At 45.5% G+C, this 26,769-nt stretch overlaps 2 protein-coding genes across 4 annotated transcripts in view; one reads left to right on the plus strand and one right to left on the minus strand.

Annotated features, from left to right (window-relative positions):
* The window catches only part of RECQL5 (RecQ like helicase 5), a 42,145-nt gene extending 40,754 nt beyond the window's left edge, over positions 1–1,391 (minus strand). For 2 of the 3 annotated variants that reach the window (XM_053569541.1, XM_053569545.1), the window contains exon 1: positions 633–1,391. In XM_053569541.1, the coding sequence (XP_053425516.1) occupies positions 633–762 (130 nt within the window). In that variant the 5' untranslated portion in view covers positions 763–1,391. The remainder of the gene's footprint in view (positions 1–632) is intronic. The other variant, XM_053569543.1, reaches the window with a different exon arrangement.
* A 76-nt stretch (positions 1,392–1,467) lies between these two features.
* SAP30BP (SAP30 binding protein) overlaps positions 1,468–26,769 on the plus strand; it is a 43,482-nt gene continuing 18,180 nt past the window's right edge. The window contains exons 1-3 of the mRNA XM_053569572.1: positions 1,468–1,689; positions 3,892–4,001; positions 8,093–8,140. Of these exons, the coding sequence (XP_053425547.1) occupies positions 1,584–1,689; positions 3,892–4,001; positions 8,093–8,140 (264 nt within the window). The 5' untranslated portion in view covers positions 1,468–1,583. The remainder of the gene's footprint in view (positions 1,690–3,891; positions 4,002–8,092; positions 8,141–26,769) is intronic.

The raw sequence follows: 26,769 nt of genomic DNA on the forward strand, positions 1-26,769 counted from the left end.
ATCTGTCACTTCTCAGGTTTATAATATTACTCCTTCTCTTTTTTGGAACCCAAGACACATACCCAATCTTTATCAAAGGGATGACCTAGAAGGTTAGTGGGTTAAGCAATTCAAACCACCCTCACTATAGCCTAAGCACAAAAGAATAATGGCAATCTGCAAACTATTTTCAAAGACAATTTGTAGGTCCTGGTATGAAATGTAAGAAGCAGAACAGTTTGGTGGTTTGGCTATTAAAACTACAAGCTTCAGGGTGCCAGCCCCATATACTGAGGGTGGCGGGTTCAACCAAAACTGCAACAAAAAATAACCAGGCGTTGTGGTGGGAGCCTGTAGTCCCAGCTACTCGGGAGGCTGAGGCAAGAGAATGACCTAAGCTCAAGATCTGGAGGTTGCTGTGAGCTGTGATGCCACTGCACTCAACCCAGGGTGACAAAGTGAGATTCTGTCTCAAAAAAAAAAAGTAAGAAAGAAAGAAAAAGAAACCACAAGCTTTCAGTGACAAGCTAAAAGATTTCCAAAACCAATTATGAACCAAGGGTAGGGAGATACCAGGGGTCAGAAGGATGTTCACTTGCATTATTATAGTATAGCCAGCATAAATTTAAAGGCAGGTAGCTTGGTAATGTTACCTTTTACTACAGCCATGGTCGCACTCTCCTGCAAAGACGTCTTAAAAGATTCAAACCCAAAGACCTTCTTCAATGTGCTCTGGACTCGCCGCTCAGTGTCAAAAGAAAAGGAGGAAGGGTGGACGCTCATCTTAGCGAAAAACAGTGGCCAAGGGTTAAGGTAAAGGTAAAAAGTTGCCACAAGTACCCTTTGTTTTGCTTTTAAAATACAGCTTATTTTTCTCTGTGAGCAAAAATGTAAACTACATTACACTTAAATAATGTTACTTTCAATTAATAAAGCTACAGATGAAAGGCCTCAAGCAATACATTCCTGGTTAATTAACATTTCCAGTTTTACGCTCAGTGAAAATAAAAATACTGAACTGTCTCAGGCCACAGTATAGCAGGGAGCTAGAAATCAGATGTCTTCGGAATAGTTTGGAGAATGTGGTACTGTCTTTCTAGGATCCACCTTCTGCTCCTTCTTCTGTAAGAGCAGTAATGATCATTTTTCCCCCGCTCCCCGCTCTCCCACCCCAGGACCCGATTCCTCCTTCTTCCTCTGAGCCCCAGATCCGCAATTTTCTTCCCTGGCCAAGCGACGCCTCCGTCTCTTGACTCCAAGATATCAGAGCCGGCCGTGGGCTACTCAGGAATGCAGGGTTCTTGCCGGGCCTCTGCTGTCAGCTGGCTCCGAAACTACAGTAACATTCCCCCAACTCTGAGAAGCCAGAAACCGCATAGAATTCAGAGTTAAGTAGAACCCACACAACTTTATAGCCGTCGCTCAGTAATGACGTCGCACGAGCGCTATCAAGAGGGGCGAGGCCAGGCGCAGACGCGGCAATTTTGATTGGTTCCCAATCTGGCGCAGGGGTCTCCTGGGATCCGGAAGAAGTTACCTTTCTGCACGGAAGTCGGTTACATTTAAGTCATTGGAGTGAGCCACGCTCAGGTTGTGGGAATAAAATGGCGGGGAAGAAGAATGTCCTGTCGTCTTTGGCAGTTTACGCGGAAGATTCAGAGCCCGAATCTGACGGCGAGACCGGAGTCGAAGCGGTGGGCAGCGCAGCTGGTAAGGCCTGAGCAGAAAGCTGAAAGGGGGAATCGGGTGTCTGCTTGGAAAGCTGCTCGCCTAGCGGGACAGAAGGAAAGAGGTGGTCTTTATGCCCCCAGCTAGCGGACCCCGAAGCGCCGTCGGGGTTTTGGGTGGGATAGAGCATTAGAGACTCTGTAGTGAGAATGAACCGTCTTCTTCCCATTGTTACCATTATTCTGCCGAAACTTAACTGAAAGTGTTCTTCGTGCTGGGCATCAGAGTGGCAGAGGTGGCAGAGATGGACAAAAAGAGAGAGATTCATTGCTGCTATTCCCTCTGGGCTCGTCGTTCAGATGGGAGAGAGCAATGAATAAAACATATACGTGAAGGGTGATAAACGTTGTATTTTGTTAAGGTTATGACTTTTTTTTTTTTTTGGCTGGGGCTGGGTTTGAACCCGCCACCTCCGGCATATGGGACTGGCGCCCTACTCCTTGAGCCACAGGCGCCGCCCAAGCTTATGACTTTTTAATTAGGAATGTGTCCTAAATGAATATTCGAGATTTAAAAAAAATACATACATCTGGTCTCCGTGGGCAGGGGCTCCGGCCCCATACACCGAGGGTGGCGGGTTCAAACCCGGCTCCGGCCAAACTGCAACAAAAAAATAGCCGGGCCTTCTCGCGGGCGCCTGTACTCCCAGTTACTTGGGAGGCTGAGGCAAGAGAAGCCCAAGCCCAGGAATTGGAAGTTACTGTGAACTGTGTGACGCCACAGCACTCTACTTAGGGCGATATATTTACTTATTTATTGTAAATAATTTACAAAATATTTACAAAAATAAATAACAAATAAATAAATATATCTGGTCTCCAAATTGAGAGAATGTATTTCGCAACATCTGATATAGGATATGGCATTTGTGAACTCTTTGAGACTCCTGGTTGATTCTGTTACTTTGTGAGTATGTAAAACTTATTGGTGCTTTTTGTTGTCTTCAAGTTGACAACCGCAGAGTTAGAAAATGAGAATGGATTTCTTTGGGAGAATATGTATAGAGAGAACAAGTTACCTAGTATATTTAGATTTTGGTTTCTTCCTCTGGAAAGTGAGGGGTGTTGAGTTAGATTAGATACTCATTTTTATTTATTTATTTATTTTTGAGACAGTTTCACTAAGTCGCCATCGGTGAAGTGCTATGGCATCACAGCTCACAGCAACTTTAAACTCTTGGGCTCAAGAGATTCTCTTGCCTCAGCCTCCCAAGTAGCTGGGACTACAGACGCCTGCCACAACACCTGCCAATTTTTTTTGTTATAGTTGTCATTGTTGTTTTAGCAGGCCTGGGCCAGGTTCAAACCCTCCAGACCCCGTGTATGTGGCCAGCGTTCTAGCCACTGAGCTACAGGTGTGGAGCCAGGTACTCATATTTTTTTGTTTTGTATGTCTCTTCTAGTCAGAAGGGTCTCTCGTGGTTTTCTAGTACTATGTGGTGTTTTTGTGTGTGTGTTTGTTTTGCTTTGAGTGAAGAAAAAGTTTTTTTTCAAGTAGGCGTGATTGGTAACCCATTGGAGAGCGTACAAAAATGAGGGAGACACGCTTGGCGCCTGTGGCTCAAATGGCTAAGGCGCCAACCACATATACATGAGCTGGCGGGTTTGAATCCAGCCTGCCCGCCAAACAACAATAACAGCTGCAACCAAAAAAGAGCTGGGCATTGTGGCGGGCGTCTGTGGTTCCAGCTATTTGAGAGGCTGAGGCAAGATAATCGCTTAAGCCCAAGAGTAGGAGGTTGCTGTGATCAGTGATGTCACGGCATTCTACCCAGGGCGACAGCTTAAGGTTCTGTCTCAAAAAAAAAAAAAAAAAAAAAATGAGGAAGACAGTCCCTGTCTTATTCAAGAAGATAAGTTCACAGGTGCTTGTGATACAAGGTTAAGATGTGAGATGTGTGTGTCGAAAGAGGTGTTGAAGCAATATGCTATTATTCAGAAAAGGACAGGATTCACCTAGCATAATAGGTGGACTGAAAGCATTAAGAATTTAGTCCTTGCTTTTTTTCCCCTGTTCTTTTAATTATTTCATCTACTAAATTGTGGCTTTCCCGAGGGCAGAATTTGGGCCTATATAGTCACTTACATGAGATTTGAATTTCCCTTTTATCTTCAGAGATAGTCCTAGCCACTCAAGTCACTGGAAATTTTTTCTTTCTTTCTTTTTTTTTTTTAACTGTTTCAGAAGAGAAAGGTGGATTGGTATCTGATGCCTATGGAGAAGATGACTTTTCGCGCCTAGGGGGTGATGAAGATGGTTATGAAGAAGAAGAGGATGAGAACAGCAAACAGTCGGTAGGTGAATCTCTGAAATCGAGAGCTGCTCAAAAAACCATTTCATTTGTCAGAAGCTTTCTGAACTGCCAATAGTGTTCCATTTCATGGCTAACTTCATACTCCGCTACCCTCGATTTGGTATTAGTTAAAGAAACTGGGATGGGCGGCGCCTGTGGCTCAGTCGGTAGGGCGCCGGCCCCATATACCGAGGGTGGCGGGTTCAAACCCGGCCCCGGCCAAATTGCAACCAAAAAATAGCCGGGCGTTGTGGCGGCCGCCTGTAGTCCCAGCTACTCGGGAGGCTGAGGCAAGAGAATCGCTTAAGCCCAGGAGTTGGAGGTTGCTGTGAGCTGTGTGAGGCCACGGCACTCTACCGAGGACCATAAAGTGGGACTCTGTCTCTACAAAAAAAAAAAAAGAAACTGGGTTGTCTATCAGTAGTCCTATTTGAAAATTAAATTTATTTTCAACTGGATCATTTTGTATTAATCTTTGAAATGAAATTTTTGGGAAAAGATAGAGGACTATTTTATTTAACCCAGACATAAATGTATTCATTGATACTGCTTTTCACGATGTAAATAATTTATTCCATTTGTAACAATCATTCACCCTAATTGGTATATCATTGACTACATTTATAATTGTAGTCAACTCTGCATTATTTTAATCTTGGTTAGGGTTCATTCAAATCTTTCGATTTATTTATTTTTTTTTTTTATTTTTTTGTAGAGACAGAGTCTCACTGTACGGCCCTCAGTAGAGTGCCGTGGCGTCACACAGCTCACAGCAACCTCTTAACTCTTGGGCTTACGCGATTCTCTTGCCTCAGCCTCCCGAGCAGCTGGGACTACAGGCACCCGCCACAACTCCCGGCTATTTTTTTGTTGCAGTTTGGCCCGGGCTGGGTTTGAACCCACCACCCTCGGCATATGGGGCCGGCGCCCTACTCACTGAGCCACAGGCGCCGCCCTAAATCTTTCGATTTATTAACAAGGCAAAGAAGGAAAATTATTTAGTTTTCAACTGCTTTGATCCTTCTTTCTTGACATTTTACTTGGCACTTTATTTATTTATTTATTTTTTTGAGACAGAGTCTCAAGCTGTTGCCCTGGTAGCATGCCAGGGCATCATAGCTCACAGCAACCTCCAATTCTTGGGCTCAAGAGATCCTCTTGCCTCAGTTTTTCTATTTTTAGTAGAGACAGGGTCTCCTTTTGCTCAGTCTGGTCTCGAGTTTGTGAACTCAAGCTATCCACCCACTTTGGCCTCCCAGAGTGCTAGAATTACAGGTGGGAGCAAGTGCACCCAGCCCCTTACTTGGCACTTTTTATCAGGGGGCCTTGGTTCTTGATTACAAATCTTGGGCGACACCTGTGGCTCAGTGGGTAGGGTGCCGGCCCCATATACCGAGGGCAGCGGGTTCAAACCCGCCCCCGGCCAAACTGCAACAAAAAATAACTGGGCATTGTGGCGGGTGTCTGTAGTCCCAGTTACTCGGGAAGCTGAGGCAAGAAAATTGCCTAAGCCCAGGAGTTGGAGGTTGCTGTGAGCTGTGTGACACCATGGCACTCTACCAAGGGCGATAAAGTGAGACTCTGTCTCTACAAAAAATAAAAAAAGAAAGAAAGAAATTGATTACAAATCTTGCCTGAAGTTTGGCAGATGCTCCCTAACAAAGAAAGGAGAACTTATGCCTTTATTAACAAGAAAGACTTTTAAGTATATAATCAACTGAGTAGCCTGAGCCAGAATTTAAAAATTTGGAGAAAAAGCAGTGAAGTAGTGAAGTTCAGGCTAGTGTTTAGTACAAAGACATACGAGGTTGAATGTGGCTATCAAATCTGGCTCCTTTTTTTTTTTTTTTTCTGAGACAGGAGTCTGGCTCTGTGCAGCTATAGTGAAGTGGGCATAGCTCACTGCAATCTTAAACTCCTGGGCTTGTGCAGTTTTCCTCCCTTAGCCTCTGAAGTGCCACTGAGACTGGTTAAGGTTTTCTTTTTTTTTCTCCTCACTTTATTGCCCTTGATAGAGTGCCGTGGCATTACACAGCTCACAGCAGCCTCCAACTCTTGGACTTAGGCAATTGTCTTGCCTCAGCCTCCAGGGTAGCTAAGGTTTTCCGTTTTTAATAGAGATGGAATCTTGCTCTTGCTCAGGCTGTTCTCAAACAAGTGAGCTCAAGTGATTGTCCCACAGTGCCCAGCCTATTACTTGTATAAAAATTTTGTTACATGTTGATATGTAAATGTTAGTGCTTCACTGCTTTCCACATTAATATTTTATATTCTATGCTCTTAGAAGATAATTTCATGCCTTTAGCCCTACCAATAATGGCAATAATTCAGAGTTGACTGAAATTTTCAGAAGAGTTTGCAAGTTGTTTTTTTTTTACTGATCTTTCTCAAGTGCATGTGTACTGACTTAATATCCATAATTCTTTCCTTTAGTAAATTTGCATAATATGTATTTGAGGTGTGTCATAATTGCTTACAATTTCAGCATGGTTAAGCTTTATTTCATATTTTAGTAAAATCATCTCATAAATCCCAATATAGACATTCTGAAATGTATTCACCTGACCATCATCTGTGATTATTGATTTCAGTTAAGGAGATTACATTTAAAACCTTTGACTCACTGGCATTTTATAGGACAGTTACGTCTTAAAACCATCAGTAGATAGCCGGGCGTTGTGGCGGGCGCCTGTAGTCCCAGCTACTCGGGAGGCTGAGGCAAGAGAATTGCTTAAGCCCAGGAGTTGGAGGTTGCTGTGAGCTGTGTGATGCCACAGCACTCCACCAAGGGCGATAAAGTGAGACTCTGTCTCTACAAAAAAAAAAAAAAAAAAACCATCAGTAGAGGGCGGCGCCTGTGGCTCAGTTGGTGGGGCACTGGCCCCATATGCCGAGGGTGGCGGGTTCAAACCTGGCCCCGGTGGAACTGCAACCAAAAAATGGCCAGGCGTTGTGGCGGGCGCCTGTAGTCCCAGCTACTCGGGAGGCTGAGGCAAGAGAATCACTGAAGCCCAGGAGTTGGAGGTTGCTGTGAGCTGTGTGAGGCCACGGCACTCTACCGAGGGCCATAAAGTGAGACTCTGTCTCTACAAAAAAAAAAAAACCATCAGTAGAGTTTGTTCAAGTCTCTTAGGTGTTGTTTATGTTAATATCTGGAGTGCTCTGTAATGTTTTGGTTGAAGTGCAGCTTTGTTGAAAAGAATAGCTTTAGGTGAAACCCGTTTTTCCTAGGCATTTAGTCAAAGGCACTGGGAATGTTCTGGATAGTTAAGTGATGAGGATTTAGCTAGCTAATACAGGAAGCTGATCCAGCACCTGCTCCCAGTCTTTGACCTTCATACCATTCATGTTGAGTGGAATGGTGGGCTTGCTTTCGAGAATACCTTACCCATGTGAAGCTTTGTGTCAGGCAGGACTCATTTGAATAAAGAACAACGAATGGTTTGTAGAATGGGTCAATCTGTGAACACTGATGGAGGCAAAGCCCATTCAATGGGATCTAGGAAAGCCTGGGCATTGCTCTCTAATCCTGCCTTTCCTGGGTCAGTTGCCGTGGTCACGTGGTGCCTGCCTTCATGTGTTCATGTTAGTGCAAATGCTGCTGGGTTGAGATGTTAGGGTGTAGCTTTGTGTGAGTCACGTCACATTCATGTTGATGTTTTGTTAGGTCAAAGTCTGATGTACACGTGTATATGAAAGGCAAAGAAGGGGAAAAAAAGGTTCATAATCCTGGTTTGAATAATTCATATTCAGTGGGGATACTATAAATCTTTTATCCTGTGGCCTGGTCTTGCTCTTTTCTGAAGCATATTGCAGCTTTCTCCATTTTTGGTATGTGATTTTTTAACTTGGTGTTTTCATTGACGTGGAATGTGGCATCACTATAATAACTATTGACTTTGAGCTGCTGATGTTTTTTGCTTTTTCTCCTTTCTCTTTCTCTAGTTCTGGGTCATGTGGTAGGGGAGGGTTTCTTGGTGGGATGACGCCAGCTGGGTAAATGGGCTGTCTGCTCCAGCCCCTAGTTATGCATGTGAGACCCCCTTGGGCCCGCTTTTTTAAGCTTAATCCTCTAAATTCTTTGTCTTGTAGGAAGATGACGATTCAGAGACTGAAAAACCTGAGGCTGATGACCCAAAGGTATTTGGTGTTGGCTCTGGTGGGGTGGCTGGATGCAAACAAGGTGTTTGAACATTATGGCTCGGTTCATATCTCTAGTCAAGACCTGTCCCACTAAAACACTGTGTGAAAATGTGGACATTTTCTGGGATAAAACCAGCTTTATAAAGAAAGGACATGGAAACCAAGCAGATTGGAGTTTCATCCTTGCAGATTATGCCATATATGGCGTCTAGAAAAGTGAAAGAACTATCTAAAAGTGAAAGAACAACCCACTTGTACTCTGTATCGTAGGTCCCTGCGTCTACAGGTGAGTTCCGTATGGGGTCTATGTCTAGACTCGGGAAGGCGTAAGGGCTGCCTTGAGTGCTCTGGGTTCTTTGGTCATCTAAAAATGAAAAGAAGCTATAACAGAGACAGACCCAAGTAAGACCTTTCCCCAATTGTTTGGGATATTGAGCCTAATACTGATTTTGCCAGGGATGTGCCCTTCCGTTCTTGGGCAAGCCATGCAGAGTCGACTTTTTTGAAACAACATATTCATTTCTATAGTTCCGTCCTAATAGCAGCTGATAGTAATTTGCAGCAATTCCTGTCACATTTTTTAAAGATCCTATCATGATGAAGGTTAAGACCCTCTTGTGAGGCTGCTGTGCTATGCATGGGGCATTAGAAATGTATCTGTCAAAGAATCATTCTTTTTGGGTGGTGCCTGTAGCTCAGTGAGTAGGGCACCGGCCCCATATACCGAGGGTGGCGGGGTCAAACCACAACAAAAAAATAGCCGGGCATTGTGGGGGGCGCCTGTAGTCCCAGCTACTCGGGAGGCTGAGGCAAGAGAATCGCCTAAGCCCAAGAGCTGGAGGTTGCTGTGAGCTGTGTGACATCATGGCACTCTACCGAGGGCGGTAAAATGAAACTATCTCTACCAAAAAAAACAATAATCATTCATTTTGAGACAACTTTTTTTCCAAAAGATAAAACACTAATTCCATCACTTTAGGCCTAGGGAATGAGAGTTAGGTTTTGCAATTAGAAAGTGCTTTGAAACCAGCTATAGCCTTCAAGGCGACCTAGTAGAATTTAGGAAAACTATGCCCAGTTATAATCCAAAACAGTAGTATACTTGAAAATATAGCATGAGCTGTTCCATACTTGAATAAATTCTGTGAGTGGCTAGAACCGTGTGCAGCCATTGAAATAAGTCATAAAAGCGCCTGTAGTCCCAGCTAGTTGGGAGGCTGAGGCAGGAGAATCACTTAAGCCCAAGAGTTTATGTGAGCTGTGACGCCATGGCCCTCTACTGAGGGTGACATAGTGAGACTCTGTCACAAAAAAAAAAAAGAAGTCAAAAAAGGTCAGGGATGATGGCACACAAGAGTGCCTTTTACCAAGAAAGAAAGTTTCAGCACCAGTATATATGAGAAAGAAAAAATAAACCTTAGAATCTATAAATACAATCTGCTTTCTGTGCTGAGTGAAGAACCCAGGTTTAAGAACTCATCCAAGCATTATTAGCAAAAAGGTATGGGGCATACCTGTGGTCCCATTCATCAAAAGTAGTCACATCTCTGTTCAGACTTGCAGAAAGAAAACAACCAGGAGTATTAGTATTAGTATTCTTCCTCTGTCTTAGTATTTGGGGGTACCTGACACTTAGAGCCCACAATAAAACAAACCCAGGGAAGCTGTCAGATGTTGGGAATCAGTATAGAGGGAAAGGAAGGTTTGTGGGCCCTGGGGCATATATGTATACAGTTGCAACCTTTTTATAAGGCTGAAAGGCCTTTTGGTGAAGGTGGCTGGAGAGCAGGGTGAATGCTTTTAATTGTTACCCCTTTCTAGAGTGCTGTGATCCAGATAGCAAATCCTTTGCAAATGACATGCCTTTGTAAATTGACCTTCCTGTCTGACTGAGAGCAGTTACTAAAACCAGGCAGGAAGAAACAAAAAGACAAAGTTAGGAAGAATCTGAATGTACAACATACTGCACAGATTGAAGTATTCGAAGAAAATCCGGCCTCACACAGGTAATTGGAAAAGGGAAAAGTATTTCAATAGTCTTTTCGGGTAATTTTAGATATTCTTTCATACTTTATCAAAATTCAACAAGCATTAGTTTTCTAAAAAAGGTTAGTTGCAACACAGAACACAAAACCTTACCAGTGAACTTTTTGTATTGTTTCACTAAAATCCACTGGTTTACCTCATACCTTGAAAAGATCTTTTACCCATACATGGTTTTACGTGATCGGGCACGAGTGATTTGAAAATTGTTGGTTTATCGAGTTATATGGGTCTCTTAAATATTGACGTATTTTGTTCTATAATACTAAAAAATCCTACTTATTAATGACATTACTGATCTTTTCAACAAGCTGTTAAGGGCTGGGTATAGTGGCTCACACCCATAATCCTAGTACTTTTGGAAGCTGAGGCAAGAGGATCACTTGAGGCTAAGAGTTTGAAACCAGCCTGGGCAACATAGCAAGATCTTGTCTCTATAAAAATTTTGAAAAGATAGTTAGTTGTGGTGACAGCACCTGTAGTCTCTGTTACTCAGGAGGCTGAGGCAGGAAGATTACTTGAGCCTGGGAGTTTGAAGCTGCAGTGAACTATGATTGCTTCATTGCACTCCAGCCTTGGCAACAGAGCTGTCAGGCTCATAATAAGGAGTACACATTTTCCAAGACTCTTGCCAGAAATCTTGAATTTTGGGGCCGGGTGCAGTAGCTCATGCCTGTAATCCTAGCACTCTAGGAGGCTGAGGCAGGTGGATTGCTTGAGCTCAGGAGTTTGAGACCAGCCTGAGCAAGACCTCATCTCTAAATAGGTGTTGTGATGGGTTCCTGTAATCCCAGCTACTTGGGAGTCTGAGGCAAGAAAATCGCTCCAGCCCAAGACAGCCCAAGAGTTTGAGGTTACTGTGATCTTAAGATGCCACAGCACTCTACAAAGGGCATCAAAGTGAGACTCTGACTTGGAAAAAGAAAAAGAAAGCTTAAAAAAAAATTATTATTTATTTATTTTTGAGACAGTGTCACTTTGTTGCCCTCGGTGGAGTGCCATGGCGTCACAGCTCAGAACAACCTCCAACTCTTGGTCTTAAGCGATTCTCTTGCCTCAGCCTCCCGAGTAGCTGGGACTACAGGCGCCTGCCACAACACCCGGCTATTTTTGCAGTTGTCACTGCTGTTTTAGCTGGCCAGGGCCGTGTTCAAACCCACCACCCTTGGTATGTGAGGCTGGTGCCCTGAGCCATAGGTGCCACCCAGAAAGCTTGAATTTTATCATTGTAAATAAGTACTATTAAAAGTTTTCCTTGAAGTAACAGGCTTCAGGCTCAGATCCTGTAGCACAGTGGTTACAGGCTGGTGGGTAATAAACAGGCTGGTGGGCCCTGCCTGGGCCAGCTAAACAACATTGACAACTGCAACAAAAAATAGCTGAGCGTTGTGGCTGGAGCCTATAGTCCCATCTATTTGGGAGGCTGAGGCAAGAGAATCACTTAAAGCCCAGGAGTTTGAGGTTGCTGTGAGCTGTGACACTATGCACTTTACTGAGGGCAACATAGTGTCAAAAAAAAAGTAACAGGCTTCGTTTTTTTGTTTTGTTTGAGACAGAGTCTCACTTTGTCATCCTTGGTAGAGTGCTGTGGTGTCATAGCTCACAGCAATCTCAAACTCTTGGATTCGAGCAATTCTCTTGCCTCACCCTCCTATGCAGCTGGGACTACCAGTACCCTCCGCAATACCCGGTTATTTTTTAAAGGCAAGGACTCGCTCTTGCTCAGGCTGGTCTCAAACCCCTGAGCTCAGGCAATCCACCTGCCAAGGCCTCCCAAAGTGCTGGGATTCCAGGCATGAGCCACTGTGCCAACAGGCTTTATTTTTGAAAAAATATCTGCCAAAGGCCAGGCATGGTGGCTCACGCCTTATAATCCCAGCACTTGGGAGGCCAAGGCAGGTGGTTGGCATGAGCTCACAAGTTTAAGACCAGCCTGAGCTAGAGCAAGACCCATCTCTAGAAATAGCCAGGCGTTGTGGTGGGCGCCTGTAGTCCTAGCTGCTTGGGAGGCTGAGGCAAAAGAATCGCTTGAGCCCAAGAGTTTGAGGTTGCTGTGAGCTGTGACGCCACGGCATTCTATTGAGGGCAACAAAGTAAAACTCGGTCTTAAAAAAAAAAAATCTGTCAAATACCCAAGTCCAAATAAGCAGTTTGTCATTCTTTCAAGTAAAAATGGTGTTCCATGAAGAAAATGGCTAGTTCAACTTGTAACTCAAATCACATACAGTAGTCTACACTTAGCTGTGGTTTCACTTACCCGTATCAACGGCAATCCAAAAATACTACGTGCAGAAAGATAGTCTGGGAAGGACTATGTTCACGTAGCTTTTATTATAGTATATTGTTAGAATTGTTCTATTTTATTATTAATCTCTTTCCCTGCCTAGTTTTTGGATTTTTTATTTTTCCTGTAATGAGTTCTCATACCGTCATCCCGATTGGAATGCAGTGGTGAGATCATAGCTCACTAACCTTGAGGTCCTGGGCTCAAGTGATTCTCTTGCCTCCCCTTCCTAAGTAGCTAGGGACTATAGGTTTGTGCCATCACACCTGACTATTTTATAGAGACAAGGTCTTTCTATGTTGCCCTGGCTGGTGTCAAATTTATGGCCTCACGCAGTCCTCTCACTTCACCCTCGCAAAATGCTGGGTTTATAGTCAGGAGGTACCATACCTCTTCTGTGGGTAAGGGAGACTCTTGTACACGCTTTTCCTTGAAACAACCATTTTACTGTAGTACGCAGCAGAACAGTTTTTGCATACCTCTCATGTCATCACACAAAATGTTAAAAAGAGATTTGTATGATCTCTTTAAACGTCAAGATTTAGTAAAACTAATGATTTTTTACTCATTCTACTTTGCCAGAACATTCTTAAGTGAAATTAGCATTTTCTTTTTTTTCTTTTTTAAGAGACAGAGTCTCACTTTATTACCCTAGGTAGAGTGCTGTGTTGTCACAGCTCACAGCAACCTCCAACTCCTGGGCTTAGGTGATTCTCCTGCCTCAACCTCCCGAGTAGCTGTGACTTACAGGCGTCTGCCACAACGCCCGGCTACTTTTTGTTGCAGTTTGGCTGGGGCCGAGTTCGAAACCACCACCCTCAGTATAGGAGGCTAGCACCCTACCCACTGAGCCACAGGTGCCACCCTTCCCCAGCTTTAAAAAAATTTTTTTTTAATTGAGCCTGTGTCTCAAGTGGCTAAGGTGCCAGCCACATACACCAGAGCTGGCAGGTTCGAATCCAGCCTGGACCTGCCAAACAACAATGACAACTACAACCGAAAAATAAGCTGGGCATTGTGGTGGGCGCCTGTAGTCCCAGCTACTTGGGAGGCTGAGGCAAGAGAATCGCTTAAGCTCTGGAGTTGGAGGTTGCTGTCACTGTGACACCATGGCACTCTACCCAGGGTGACAGCTTGAGGCTCTGTCTCAAATAAATAAATAAATAAATAAATCGAGCATGTAACCACTATGGCTAATTTCCTGCTACTGCTACCTTGATTTGTTCTAAAGTCTGGCGGTTCACCCACTACTGCTTGTGCAAATATCAACACAGTGAAAATGGCAAGTAATGTCTTACTGTTGTGAATACAATTTTGACCTTATAGACACCCAGGGATCCACAGACCAGCTTTCAGAACTACTGTTCTTCTAAAATAAGTTGTGGGTTGGTGACACTAAACAGTTGTTTCAGAACTGTTTTTATTGCACTGTAAATGTCCATTAAGTTATTAGCCTTCTGGGGTCCTGAGCTGCATCAGAGGACGTCGATATCTAGAGTAAGGTGGTTTAGCCCACTGAGATAGGGAAAGGTTAAAGCTCTGGAATCAGAACTATTTGAATTTCACCCCTGCTTAAGGAAGTCTCTTAACCTCAGTGTTTCTACCTGGAAAATAGCCATTATTATAAAATCTGCCTCATTCATTTTATGAGAATTAACTAAGTCAAAGTAAAGTTCAGCTGTCCCTCAGTATTCTTGGGGGATTGGTTCCAGCACCTCCTGCAGATACTAAAATCTGCAGATGCTCAGGTCTCTGATGTAAAATGGCAGAATAGTTGCATATAATCTATGTGCATCCTCCTATATACTTTAAACCATCTAGGTTGCTTGTAATACCTAAGGCACTGCAAATGCTATGTAAATAGTTCTATGGTATTGTTTAGGGAATAATGACAAGCATAAAAGCATGTTCATGTCCATGTTCAGTACAGATGCAATTTTGTTCATGTTTGTTTTGAGACAGACTCCATTCCCCAGGCTAGAGTACAGTGGCATCATTATAACTTCTGAGAGTAAGTGATCTTCCCACCTCAGCTTCCCTAGTAGCTGAGACTGCAGGTGCCCACAACCACACCACCTAGTTTTTTTTTATTGTTTTTTATTAAATCATAACTTTGTACATTGATGTATTTATGGGGTTCAGGGTACTGCTTAAGTATACAATGTGAAATGCTTACGTTGAACTAAGTAACACATCCATCACAATTATGCTAATTTCTTAATAGTTTTGAAATGTACCATTGCATCATGCTAGCTTTTCTATTTTTATTAGAGATAGGGTTTTCTTCTCAGGCTGGTCTCAAACTCCTGGTCTCAAGCGATCCTCCTGCCTCAGCTTCCCAGAGTGCTAGGATTACAGATGTGAGCCACCATGCCTGGCAAACTTTTCTTTGTTGTTTTAATAATAATTTTGATATGAGGCTGGGCAAGCCCTGAGAGAAGTTCCCCTCATGCAGCCTCAGGACATGGTCTTTCTTGTTACCTCTCCACACCCACACTGTATGAGTGAGACAGGGACCAGTCTTAGCGCTGGCGGCAGGGCACGCCAGTCACACATTTGTGCTGCTCATGGTAGGGTTTCCCCTTGTCTCCAGTCCTGCAGCACTTGTGCCCTTTGTTCCAAGAGTTGCCCATCACCTGGCTGAACTCTGTGGTTTTGGACTGGAGTACACTCAGAGAACAGTGTGTGCGGGGGGGTGCCACTCAGAACCATATCGCCTGAGAGAAAGTTAAGGGAGTTAGAAGAGAGACTCGGAGGGTTGGTTGTTAACGTCCTGATGGTTGAAGGTCTGGTGAGCAAAAGGCAGCGACAGCCAGATGTAGAACTTAAAGCAAGGTATAGAGTTTCAGGAGAGGTTTGCCTTCACATAAGGACTATCTGTCATGTCTGGTCAGAAGTGGGTTGAGATATTTCTGGAGGCTTCAGACAAATTTGAGAAACCGTGTGTCATGAATGTTCTGTAAGAAATTTGTGTGCTGGCTCGGCGCCTATAGCTCAAGCAGTTAGGGCACCAGCCACATACACCAGAGCTGGCGGGTTCAAATCCAGGCCAGGCCTGCCAAACAACAATGACAACTACAACTAAAACATGGCCACACGTTGTGGTGGGCGCCTGTAGTCCCAGTTGCTTGGGAGGCAGAAGCAAGAGAATTGCTTGAGCCCAGGAGTTTGAGGTTGCTGTGAGCTGTGATGCCACGGTACTCTACCCAGGGTGACAGCTTGAGACTCTGTCTCAAAAAAAAAAAAAGGAAGAAAAGAAATCTGTGTGCTAATCCTCCAAGGATTTCTCTGGGAACCTCCTGGAAAAAGACTTGGGTGTTAGGAATAAGAAGAGTTGACTATTCTCTAACTTCATTATTTACTGACTTTAAAAAAAGTACAAAGACTGTCTGGGCATGGTGGCTCACACTTGTAAACCTAGCATTCTGGGAGGCCAAGGCGGGTGGATTGCTTGAGCTCAGGAGTTCGAGACCAGCCTGAGCAAGAGTGAGACCCTGTCTCTACTAAAAATAGAAAAACTGATGAAAGAGGATTGCTTGAACCCAAGATTTGGGGGTTGCTGTGAGCTATGATGCCACAGCACTCTACCCAGACAGCTTAAGACTCTGTCTCAAAAAAAAAAGGTACAAAGACTGGAAATTGCCCTAATTTTTATTCCTCTGATGTGTGGGGTTACCTATAAGTGCAGAGTCCCATATTTGGGAGTTCTAACAAGAGATGACAACTCAGAACACAGCTGTGTGGAGAGCCTTTGGTTCTGTCCATCAGCTGGGGTGGCAGGGACCAGGCTCTGCAGCGGCTGAGTTCGCCCTTGACTAGAGAAAAGGAGGTCAGAGGAGGAGGCTAAGCCTTCCATAGGAATCTGAACGCTTCGGCTCTTTTGTCTCATTCTTTCTTTTGCTTTAATCTCAAGTTTCTGGTCTTGGTTCTTCAGTAAGCAGCCTGATGTTTACATGTTCTGATTAATTAACAGAAGGTGGCACTGCCGTCCTAGAAAAGCCAGACTGCAAATGGCAGTTCTTATGCCAGCTTATCTCTCCAGGGGAGGGTGCCTGGTAGCTGAAGTGGCTTCCTCCCTCTGTCTCCCCTGGGCACATGAGCTTCCTCTCCTCCGCTCCCCTTTGCCCATGTTTTACTTTGGTTGCACTGGAATGTTTTTTCCTTTGTTTATTTTTTTCTCCACTCCTACAGTTCCTGTGGATGAAGGTATTTCCACTTCCCTCCCACACCCTTCCTTTGGAAACAAGGGCAGGGATTGGTGACCTAGAGCAAGAGAGATGGAGCGGCCTGTTGCCAGCTAATTGGGAGGGACTGGGATTGCGCAGCCTCTGTGAGCTCTTGTGGTCCAGGCTCTGATGTAGGAAAAGAATCCTTCTGGCCCAAGACGCAAACACATCTGTAAAAACAAAATAGGGTCTCTGGGTCAAGGAGGTGGCATAGGGTGGGGGTAGGGGAGGTTCTGACATTTTTTTAAGAGGTGTGTATAACCCCACTTAAAGTACAAGAAAACATTTTTTAAATTCTTAGAGCTTAAAAACAGTGCTAAAATGTAGAGTTCACAATGTACAGCCGATCTAGCAGACTCAAGATCAAAAGATCTGGGTTGTACCCTGGCCTGCCTTCTCTCCAGCTCTGGGACCATAAGCACGTAACTTCAACCTCACTTGGCTCCATCTGTGGAGTCAGGGTTGTGAGACCCACTTTATGCAGTGGTCGTGACTACATGAAAGTGCTTTTCAGGCTGGGTGTAGTGGGTCACCCCTGTAATGCTAGCACTCTGAGAGGCCAAGGGGAGAGGATCCCTTGAGCTCAGGAGTTTGAGACCAGCCCTGAGCAAGAGCTAGACCCTGTTTCTACTAAAAATAGAAAACTTAACCACGTGTGGTGGCATGTGCCTGTAGTTGCAGCTACTTGGGAGACTGAAGCAGGAAGAGCACTTGAACCCAGGGATTTGAAGTTGCTGTGAGCTAGGCTGATGGCATTATAGCCTGGGGCAACAGAGTGAGACTCTGTCTCAAAAAAAAATGCTTTTCACACAGTAAGATGTAATTAGTAGTAGTACTCAGCCGTTTTAGCATGACTGAGTCTTATATACCCTCTTCCTATAGATCAGAAGTTGCCACATTTCTCAGCTTACTGCCCTTGGTATCGCAGTAGTTTTTTACTGAGCTCTGAGGCCACAAGAAATACCCAACAGTTCTGTTTCCTATGTAATTAGCTTCAAACAGTAATCATTGCTGTCTTGACAATTTGGTAGCCCCTTGAAAAGATGGTACATATAAATTTATATGGTATCTGACAGAAGTTGAATAATGCTATGTTTACTGTAAAAGTTTTAAATATCCTTTTGCACCTCTGGGAGTTTGCTGCTATACCCCAGGGTGCCTTAATACACAACTTGCTAGGAGGTCTTTGAGTTCCAGGGTTGGGGAGCTCACCGTGAGTTCTCACTTATCATGCCCTGGAGGCCCGCCCTGCCCTGTCCAGTGACTGGTTCCCTGCCTGCAGTAGCTGGCAGTACCCACTTCTGAAGAAGGTCAGGATTCCCAGCAGCTTTGCATTGTTTCCATTAGTTGACTCAGTCTAAGTGAAGAGTGTGTGTTGGACAGAATTGATTCAGTCATTCTCTTACCCCTTCTCCTTTCAAACTCCTTCCACTGCCCCAGCATTATTTTTCTCTTTTTTTTCTTCCCAGCATTATTACTGATTTTTTTTTTTTTTTTTTGTAGAGACAGAGTCTCACCCTATGGCCCTCGGTAGAGTGCCGTGGCATTACACAGCTCACAGCAACCTCCAACTCCTGGGCCCAAGCGATTCTCTTGCCTCAGCCTCCCGAGTAGCTGGGACTACAGGCGCCCGCCACAACGCCCAGCCATTTCTTGGTTGCAGTTCAGCCGGGGCCGGGTTTGAACCCGCCACCCTCGGCATATGGGGCCGGTGCCCCACCAACTGAGCCACAGGTGCCGCCCTATTACTGATTTTTTGATCAGAATCAAATGGAAACTGAAAGATGCCTAAGAAGCTTATTTCCCAGGAATTTGTTGTTGATTCCTGGAACCTAACAGCAATTGCATGTGGGCAACACTAAAGTTGAAATTATATATTTTCTTTATTGAACACACAAATAAAGAGACTCCAGAGCATATACAGATTCTGGAATATCTCCCTATGTGGGCTCTGGGTGTGTTTGCTGTGCCTCCAGGGCTCTGGGGTCTGAAACAAAAACACTATATAGCTTTTTATAACAAGTGGCATAGGGTTCTATTCATCCTGATATTGAAAGATGGAAAGGCAAGTGGTGCAGCCTTGGAAACAGGTGTGCCTGTACTGGTGTGCTTCTGGAGAACTCTGAGAATTGAGAATTGTTCACAGGATAGGAGAGTCAAGGTTATCGACCTCTGGTCTCTGTCACTGAGTTTAGTGATGCCATTGCTCACTATAACTTTGAACTCCTGACCTCAAGCAATCCTCCAGCCAAAACCTCATACCTAATTTTCTTTTAATTTTTTGTAGAGACAAGTCTCCCTATGTTACCCAGGCCAGTCCCAAACTCCTGGCCCCAAGTAATCCTTGTGCTTTGGCTTCCCAAAGTGCTGGGTTTATAGGCATGAGCCCCATGTTTTGTTTTTATATATTTACTTTTTTTTTTGGAGACAGAGTCTCACTTTGTCCCCCTCGGTGGAGTGCCCTGGGGTCACAGCTCACAGCAACCTCTATCTCTTGGGCTTAAGCAATTCTCTTGCCTCAGACTCCCAAGTAGCTGGGACTACAGGCACCCACCACAATGCCCAGCTTTTTTTTGTTGTTGTTGTCATTGTTTAGCAGGCCCGGGCCAGGTTTGAACTCACCAGCCCTGGTGCGTGTGACCGGTGCCCTAACCACTGAGCTACAGGCGCGGAGCCTTTATTATTTACTTTTATTATCATCAAATTATTGTTGCAAGATTGAATATTTTGTAAAAGAAAAAAAACTGATGCAGCCATATTTATTTATTTATTCATTTAATTTTTTTTTTTTTTTTGTAGAGACAGAGTCTCACTTTACCGCCTTCAGTAGAGTGCCATGATGTCACAGGACTCACAGCAACCTCTAGCTCTTGGGCTTCCACCATTCTCCTGCCTCAGCCTCCCGAGCAGCTGGGACTACAGGCGCCTGCCACAACGCCCGGGTATTTTTTGGTTGCAGTTCAGCCAGGGCTGGGTTTGAACCTGCCACCCTCGGTATATGGGGCCGGCGCCCTACTCACTGAGCCACAGGCGCCACCCTCATTTAATTTTTTTTTTTTTTTTTTTGTAGAGACAGAGTCTCACTTTATGGCCCTCGGTAGAGTGCCATGGCATCACACAGCTCACAGCAACCTCCAACTCCTGGGCTTAAGTGATTCTCTTGCCTCAGCCTCCTGAGTAGCTGGGACTACAGGCGCCCGCCACAACCCCCGGCTACTCATTTAATTCTTTTGAGACAGAGTCTCACTCTGTCACCCCAGATAGAATGCTGTGGCATCATAGCTCACAGCAACCTCAAACTCCTGGACTCAAACAGTCCTCCCACCTCAGCCTCCCGAGTAGCTGGGACTACAGGCACCTGCCACAATGCCTGGCTAGTTTTTCTGTTTTAGTAGAGACAGGGTCTCACTCTTGCTCAGGCTGGTCTCAAGCTCCTAAGCTCAAGCAATCCACCCATCTTGGCCTCCCGGCGTGCTAGGACTATAAGTGTGAGCCACCGCCTAACTAGCACCACGTTTTTTCACATCAATTCCTGCATTCTCACATTTTGTTTCTTTCAGCTACGTACATTAAGTCCAGAATGACTGCATAAAAGTAGCGAAATCGGAATGTATTTTGTGGTTGTTATTAAATAAAATACTACGTGTCATTTCTCTCCAGATGGGCAGGAAATATTCTGTGTTCTTAGATCAGAAGAAATAACTCATCCTTTAAAATTTAACATTCTTGGGGGCGTGGCACAGTGGTTCACCCCTGTAATTCTAGTACTTGGAAGGCTACGTAGGGTGGATTACCTGAGCTCACCTGTTCAAGACCAGCCTGAGTGAGAGCAAGACCTTGTCTCTAAAAATAGCCGGGCGTTGTGGCAGGCGCCTATAGTTCCAGGCTGAGGCAAGAGGATCACAAGAGCCTAAGAGTTTGAGGTTGCTATGAGCTATGACGCCGTGGCACTCTACCAAGGGGGACAAAGTGAAACTCTGTCTAAAAAAAAAAAAAATAGCTGGTCATTGTGGCTGGCGACTGTAGTTCCAGCCACTTGGGAGGCTGAGGCGAGAAAATCGCTTGAGCCCAAGAGTTTGAGTTTGCTATGAGCTGTGACGCCATGGCACTCTACCAAGGGCAATAAAATAAGACTCTGTCTCAAAAAAAAAAACAAAACTTAACATTCTTACTGAAAGTCAGCATGATTCACCCAGGAAGACTGAAGAGCTTAATAGAGTTCAGCATTTGGTAGCATTTCTTCTGTGTCCTCAGGAAGTCTAGGCTCAAGACAAGTGGCAGCGTCCACTGTTTGCATGAATAAGTCTACAGGACCAGCCCTTCCCATCAGGTCTTCTCAGACATTACTCATGGGGCACCATGGACTCTGAAGCTGTTTTTCCTTGATCATCATAGCTGCAAGGCAGTAACTCTGTGTTCCCTTTAAGTCAGGGGTTTAACACCTGTATGCTCTCTGACCTGCTAGATACTCATTCCTGGGAGAGATATTTTTCTCCCTTGGTCTTTGTCATTGGTTTCCCCAGTGGTTTAACCAGTGGCTTCATAGAAACCTTGGTATTCATAGCCTCTTATCTCAGAGGGAGGAGGTGAGAAGCTGGGAGGCCTTGTGGCTGGGCTCTGGAGTCAGACAGGCTTGAGTCTTTTCGTGTTACCACTTACTGGGCAAGCTGTTCCTTGTGCTTTACCTCAGTTTACTCATCTGCAAACTGGAAATAGTAATGTCTGCCTCCTAGGGTTGTTGTGAGACTTGAGTAATGTATGTCAGCTTTTAGTGAGTGCTGTGTGAGAGTACTCTCCCTCTCATTGGTCCCTCCATTCTGGTTTTATTATCCCTTTTGCCATATGTTCTGTCTCCCATCCCCCTCGATCCTTTGAGTGCTGATTAGAAGGGGAGAAAATAACAGTATGACTCACCTGGGATCAGAAAAGGAAGTGGCCCTTGGTCATTGGTCATTTGTGACCATCTACTTTTCTTGCTGGAAATTATAATGTGGTCCTTGAACTGTTCAGAATGGCCAGCCTACCTAGCTTTTGGCTCTTCCCTGCTCTCAACACCATGGCTGGCTGCCTGCCTGCCTATGGGCCTGTCTTCAACAGTGCTAGGGTTGCCTGCAGAAGGGAGAGACAAGGAATTTCTGGAACCTCCTACAGAGGCCATGCTGGGGAGAATCTACCCTAAGCTAGGATCCAGGGGTGTGCCATGGGCAGGGGGGTGGGGGAAGGAGGTGACCTGATCTCATCAGTGGACAGAAGCAGGCTGTGGAAGTCACTCTTTTCTATTGTCCAGAGTAAAAGAAATGCAAGCCAGGTGCTTTGCCCCCTTCCCAAGGCCTCACTCCATCTTAAGCTGAACGCTGCTGGTAGAAACACTGGTAATTGGTAGAAGTTGTGATATCACTCTCCATCACACCCCAGAGGGGCCTTCTTCATGGCACTTGCTCTGAGTAAGCTGAAGAGGAGACTCCAGAAGCCCTACCTGCTTCCCCATGGTTCTACAGTAGAGAAGGAGCCACTGCATGCCCAGTCTGGCCTCCCATAGGGTTCTGTCAGCCATGCAAGCCCCAACATACCTCCTTCCCTCCAGGCCAGATGCCTCAAATTGCTAACCAAGGTGTGGCCGGGCACGTCCTTCCCCAGCTGGGACTCGTCTTTTTGAAATTACATGATGCAGAAAATTGCCTATCCTTAGGAATCCAGCACTTCTGACCTTTATTCTGTTTTAATCCGTGTCCCTTGAAATGCTGCTGTGTGATTTCTAGGTGCAATAGGATTTGCCTAGTTTGTGTTCCTGACTTTGGAGTTACGTAGGCTTTTCCTGAGCTGTACCATAAAGACACTGGCATTCCTTCTGACCTTGTGGATAATGCATTCCCCTTCTACCACTATGGAGATGGAGACCAGTTTGCCTTTCCACCCTCCTGGCTCTCAGCTGTCTCATTGGCTCTCAGCTGGTCATTGTGGTGGGCAACTGTAGTTCCAGCTACTTGGGAGGCTCTTGTCCCTGGTGGTAATCGCATTCCTCAGCTTGGCAACTGACCTCTTTCAGGGAATAGTGCTTTGTAATTTGGTGGCCAGATAGACACGGACTTCACTTTGCAATTCTGAAGCCTCACAAAGCTGTCTGTTTTTCCTTGTCTTGTTCCAGCTCCCCCCCCCCAAAAAAAAAATACCAATGGAGAGCATAGAGATGCTGGTCTTCAAGCCTTAAAGAACAAAAGCCTGGCCTGGCCCGGCGCCACCCCTGACAGCTTGACTCACATCCTTGGTGAGGGAACCTCTGTACTCAAGAGGCACCCACCCTTGTCATGTCATTGGGATGAGAGAGATGAAGGGAATGGTCTTCTCTGATCATCTTCTGTTGCATTCAAGAAAGTAAGTCCAGCTCAGTGTCTAGCGCAGTGGTTACGGTGCCAGCCATATACACCGAGTCTGGCAGGTTCAAACCCAGCCTGAGCCTACTAAAGCAAAAATGACAACTGCCAACAAAACAGTAGCCAGGCATCGTGGCAGGCACCTGTAGTCTCAGCTACTTGGGAGGCTGAGGCAGAGAATCGCTTAAGCCCAAGAGTTTGAGGTTGCTGTGAGCTGTGACACCATGACACTCTACCAAGGGTGACTTAGTGAGACACCGTCCCCAAAAAAAAAAAAAGAAACTAAATGTCCTCAGGTATCATGAATCAAATGTAGATTACACTTGGGAAATGGTACCCTGCGTTTACATTGAGGTTTGGTTGGTTGCAGCACGTTGCATTCCATGTGACAGTGTCACCAGCCATGGTAAGCCACGTCAGCTTTGTTTTAGCCAGATTCTTCAAATAGAGAGGCTGTTTCCTCTCCCATCCCTGGCTTTTCTTCAGTCTGCAGGCCCAATCCTAGAGCTGGCCTGATGAGTCTTGGTAGACCCCGGTTTAAAACCCTTGCCTGTAGAAACCTCCTGTGTCTGTGGAGCCGAGGCTTCCTGTCAGTAAGCTGGGAGCAGAGGCAGGAGCATCGGTTCTAGTAGTTAGAGGATATAGGACAAAGGCAAAAATCTAAAATATTTTAAGTTCAGAATTGGTGTCCCCTCCCCCCGTTGTGTGCCAGTCTTCCATCGCAAGTTTAGATCCTTTGTTAGTTCTGCTTCTGCCTCTTGTTCTGACATTTTTCAGTGAATCTACACGTTGAAACAGACAGTGGAATTGAGCAGCTTTGGAGTCAGGGTTAAAATACTTTGAAGCTGGAGGTAGCTGTGGAACCCAAACTGGACTGAAGAAAAAACTGATGAGGCTAGTGAGAAAGTAGAGCGTCTGTATTTGTGAGTGTGCATGAGAGAAAGGAAATAACAGTGTTGAGCAGCTACTGTGCCAGGTGGTGAATATTGTTTAGTAGGCCTGGGCTCACAGTTTGTGAGTGCAGAGTGTAGGGCAGTATATCTTTACTGGCCAGGTGGGCTGAGGGTAAAAGAAGGCTTCCCTGAGCTGAGTCTGAGGTCTCCATAGAGCTTGCTAGGCAAGGGTTGTTTTATGGAGCTGGCATTGCAAGGGTCCTGGGCAGGCACAGAGGGGAAAGCTGAAATGGCCACAGAGAATCCCCAGGGCTTGTGGGCCACAGTGAGGATTTATTTTTAAGTAGATAGTAGGCAGTTGCACTGGTTTACATCTATAACGCCAGCACTTTGGGAGGCCGAGACAAGATGATCATTTGAAGCCAGGAATTTGAAACCATTCTGCACCATGCAGTGAGACTGCTTCTCTAAAAAAATGGAAAGGAAAAAAAATAGCCAGCCATGGTGGAAAGCTGAGACAGGAAGATTTCTTGAGGGTTAGAGTACAAGGCTGTGGTGAGCTATGATTGGACCATTGCATTCCAACCTGAGTGACAACACACCCTGTCTCTACTTTCTAAAAAAAGCAGATAACACTGTTCATTAAGTGAGATTTTTTTTAATTAAATTGTAGCTGTGTACATAAATGCAGTATATACACTTTGACTTTTTTTTTTTAGAGACAGAGTCTTATTTTGTCGCCGTTGGTAGAGTGCTATGGCATCACAGCTCACAGCAAACTCCAGCTCTTGGGCTTAGGCGATTCTCTTGCCTCAGCCTCCTGAGTAGCTGGGACTACAGGCGCCCACCGCAACGCCCTGCTATTTTTTTTGTTGCAGTTTGGCCAGGGCCAGGGCCTGGTTTGAACCTGCCACCCTCGGTATATGGAGCCAACGCCCTACACACTGAGCCACAGGCGCCGCCCCATTGAGATTTCACTGGGACATGGGCTGTCCTGGCTCTGTGGGAACAAAAGGCTTGGAAAGCATTACTTTACTAATTTGCCTCCCCAGCTGCCGCCTACTTGTAAAATACATTGTCCAACAGAAAATACTTAGTCTGTAGCAGTCCTGCCCCAGCCTTGGGGAGAGGCTGCCCTGCACCCGTGTTCAGAGTGCTCTCCCTGTGCCTAACACCCAAAGCCGGGAAGAATACGCAACATCTAGACTCAGCAGGATCTTGGTGCTGGAGACGGCTGTTGCTATGTCTCAGTTTTGACACCAGATTATTGTGTGTGCTTTGTGGGGCTGTTCCAGGAAGGATCTATGGACCACTGTTGGATGTAAATAAACCTCCATTCTCTCAATCAGGACTTGGTACTTCTCTGCTGGGCAAATCTGCCCAGCTCAAATGGCAGCTTGTCCAGCTTCATGGATCTGATTATTTTATCTCCTCCTTCTTTTCCAGCCAGATTCATCGGTGGTTGGACTATTCTCTGAAGGGGAACCCACATTGCAGGTTCTGTAATTCTGAGAACACTGGGGCGCCTGCCACTGACCTCCAGCCATGACTATTGCATCTTACAAGTCTCAGTCACGTTAATTAAGAAACCAAATGAGCAGGTGCGGGTCACTCTGCTTCTCAAGGGGCAGGCCTAGTTGCTGCAGCCACCTCATGCTTTGGTTGTTGGGACTTTAGTCTCTGGGGAAGCCTGGGTGGGGACTAGGGGGTATACAGAGGGAAGAGCAGCCCTGGCCTCCGTTGTTTCCTTGACCAGCTCAGCATTTGAGCTCTTTTGTGTGTGTGTGTGTGTGGTTTATTTTTTTTTGGCCAGGGCTGGGTTCGAACCCACCACCTCTGGCATATGGGACCGGCGCCCTACCCCTATGAGCCACAGGCACCGCCCGCATTTGAGCTCTTTTATTCTTTCTTCCCTCCCTGTCTTTTCACTTGACTTTTGTTGGAAAGCTGTGGATTTTGGTTTCTTTATTTTTCCTGTGTCTTAGTTGGGCTTGAATAAGAAGCTAAAGAGGTTTACCTGGTCGCTTCTCCTAGGACCTGCCTTTCTTTCCTAGGTGAGACGCTTCCGTTTTCATCTTCCTTATGGATGAGGGTGAAAGTTTCTGAATGTATTGTGAGGGGCACACTGTTTTTTTGTTTGTTTGTTTTTTCTTGAGTGTCCTTTGTGAAATTGCCCTTGGCTGATGATAGCCACCTTACCCAGCCACGTCCTCTTCTCAGGGAAGACCATGTCTAATAGCTAGTTGGCCGGAGTGTGAAGGCATGGCTCCCTGACTTGGTTGTATCTGGGGGATTTTAATTCATGGAGGTGACCAAGTGCCAGCACAGAGAAGGTGACAGCATGGACAGACTTTTACTCCTTCCTTTCCTGAGAGGAGGGGTGCACTGTGCTAGACAGGGTGGTGGGGGAAGTGCCAGGCATGGTCAGGAGGCACGCAGGAATGAGGGCAAGGTCCACACCAAAGCCCTTCCTGGAGTTTCTGCAGGAAAAGCAAGGTAGCATCTGATGTGAATAATTCAGCAGACCTTGAGGCACAGGGTCATCGACTTTGGGTGGGGATCCTGGCTGGTGTGAGCTATACAGCAAGTTGGGTCAGAATGGGCTCTGGTTTGCAGGGGAGTGACCATTCGGCCTGCCAGCTGAGCTTGTAGCTAACGGACACCAAATGCACAAATATGAAATCTAAGAAGACACAGAGCACCCCTGTGCATGGCATCCTGACCGCAGCGCTCAGCGTTTCTGGGGCTGTGTTGCCAATCATCTCCTGAACAATCTGCTGTTTACCTCCCTCACAGGGATTGATTCTGT

Source organism: Nycticebus coucang, chromosome 18 (assembly GCF_027406575.1).
Source record: "Nycticebus coucang isolate mNycCou1 chromosome 18, mNycCou1.pri, whole genome shotgun sequence".
Classification (NCBI taxonomy): domain Eukaryota; kingdom Metazoa; phylum Chordata; class Mammalia; order Primates; family Lorisidae; genus Nycticebus; species Nycticebus coucang.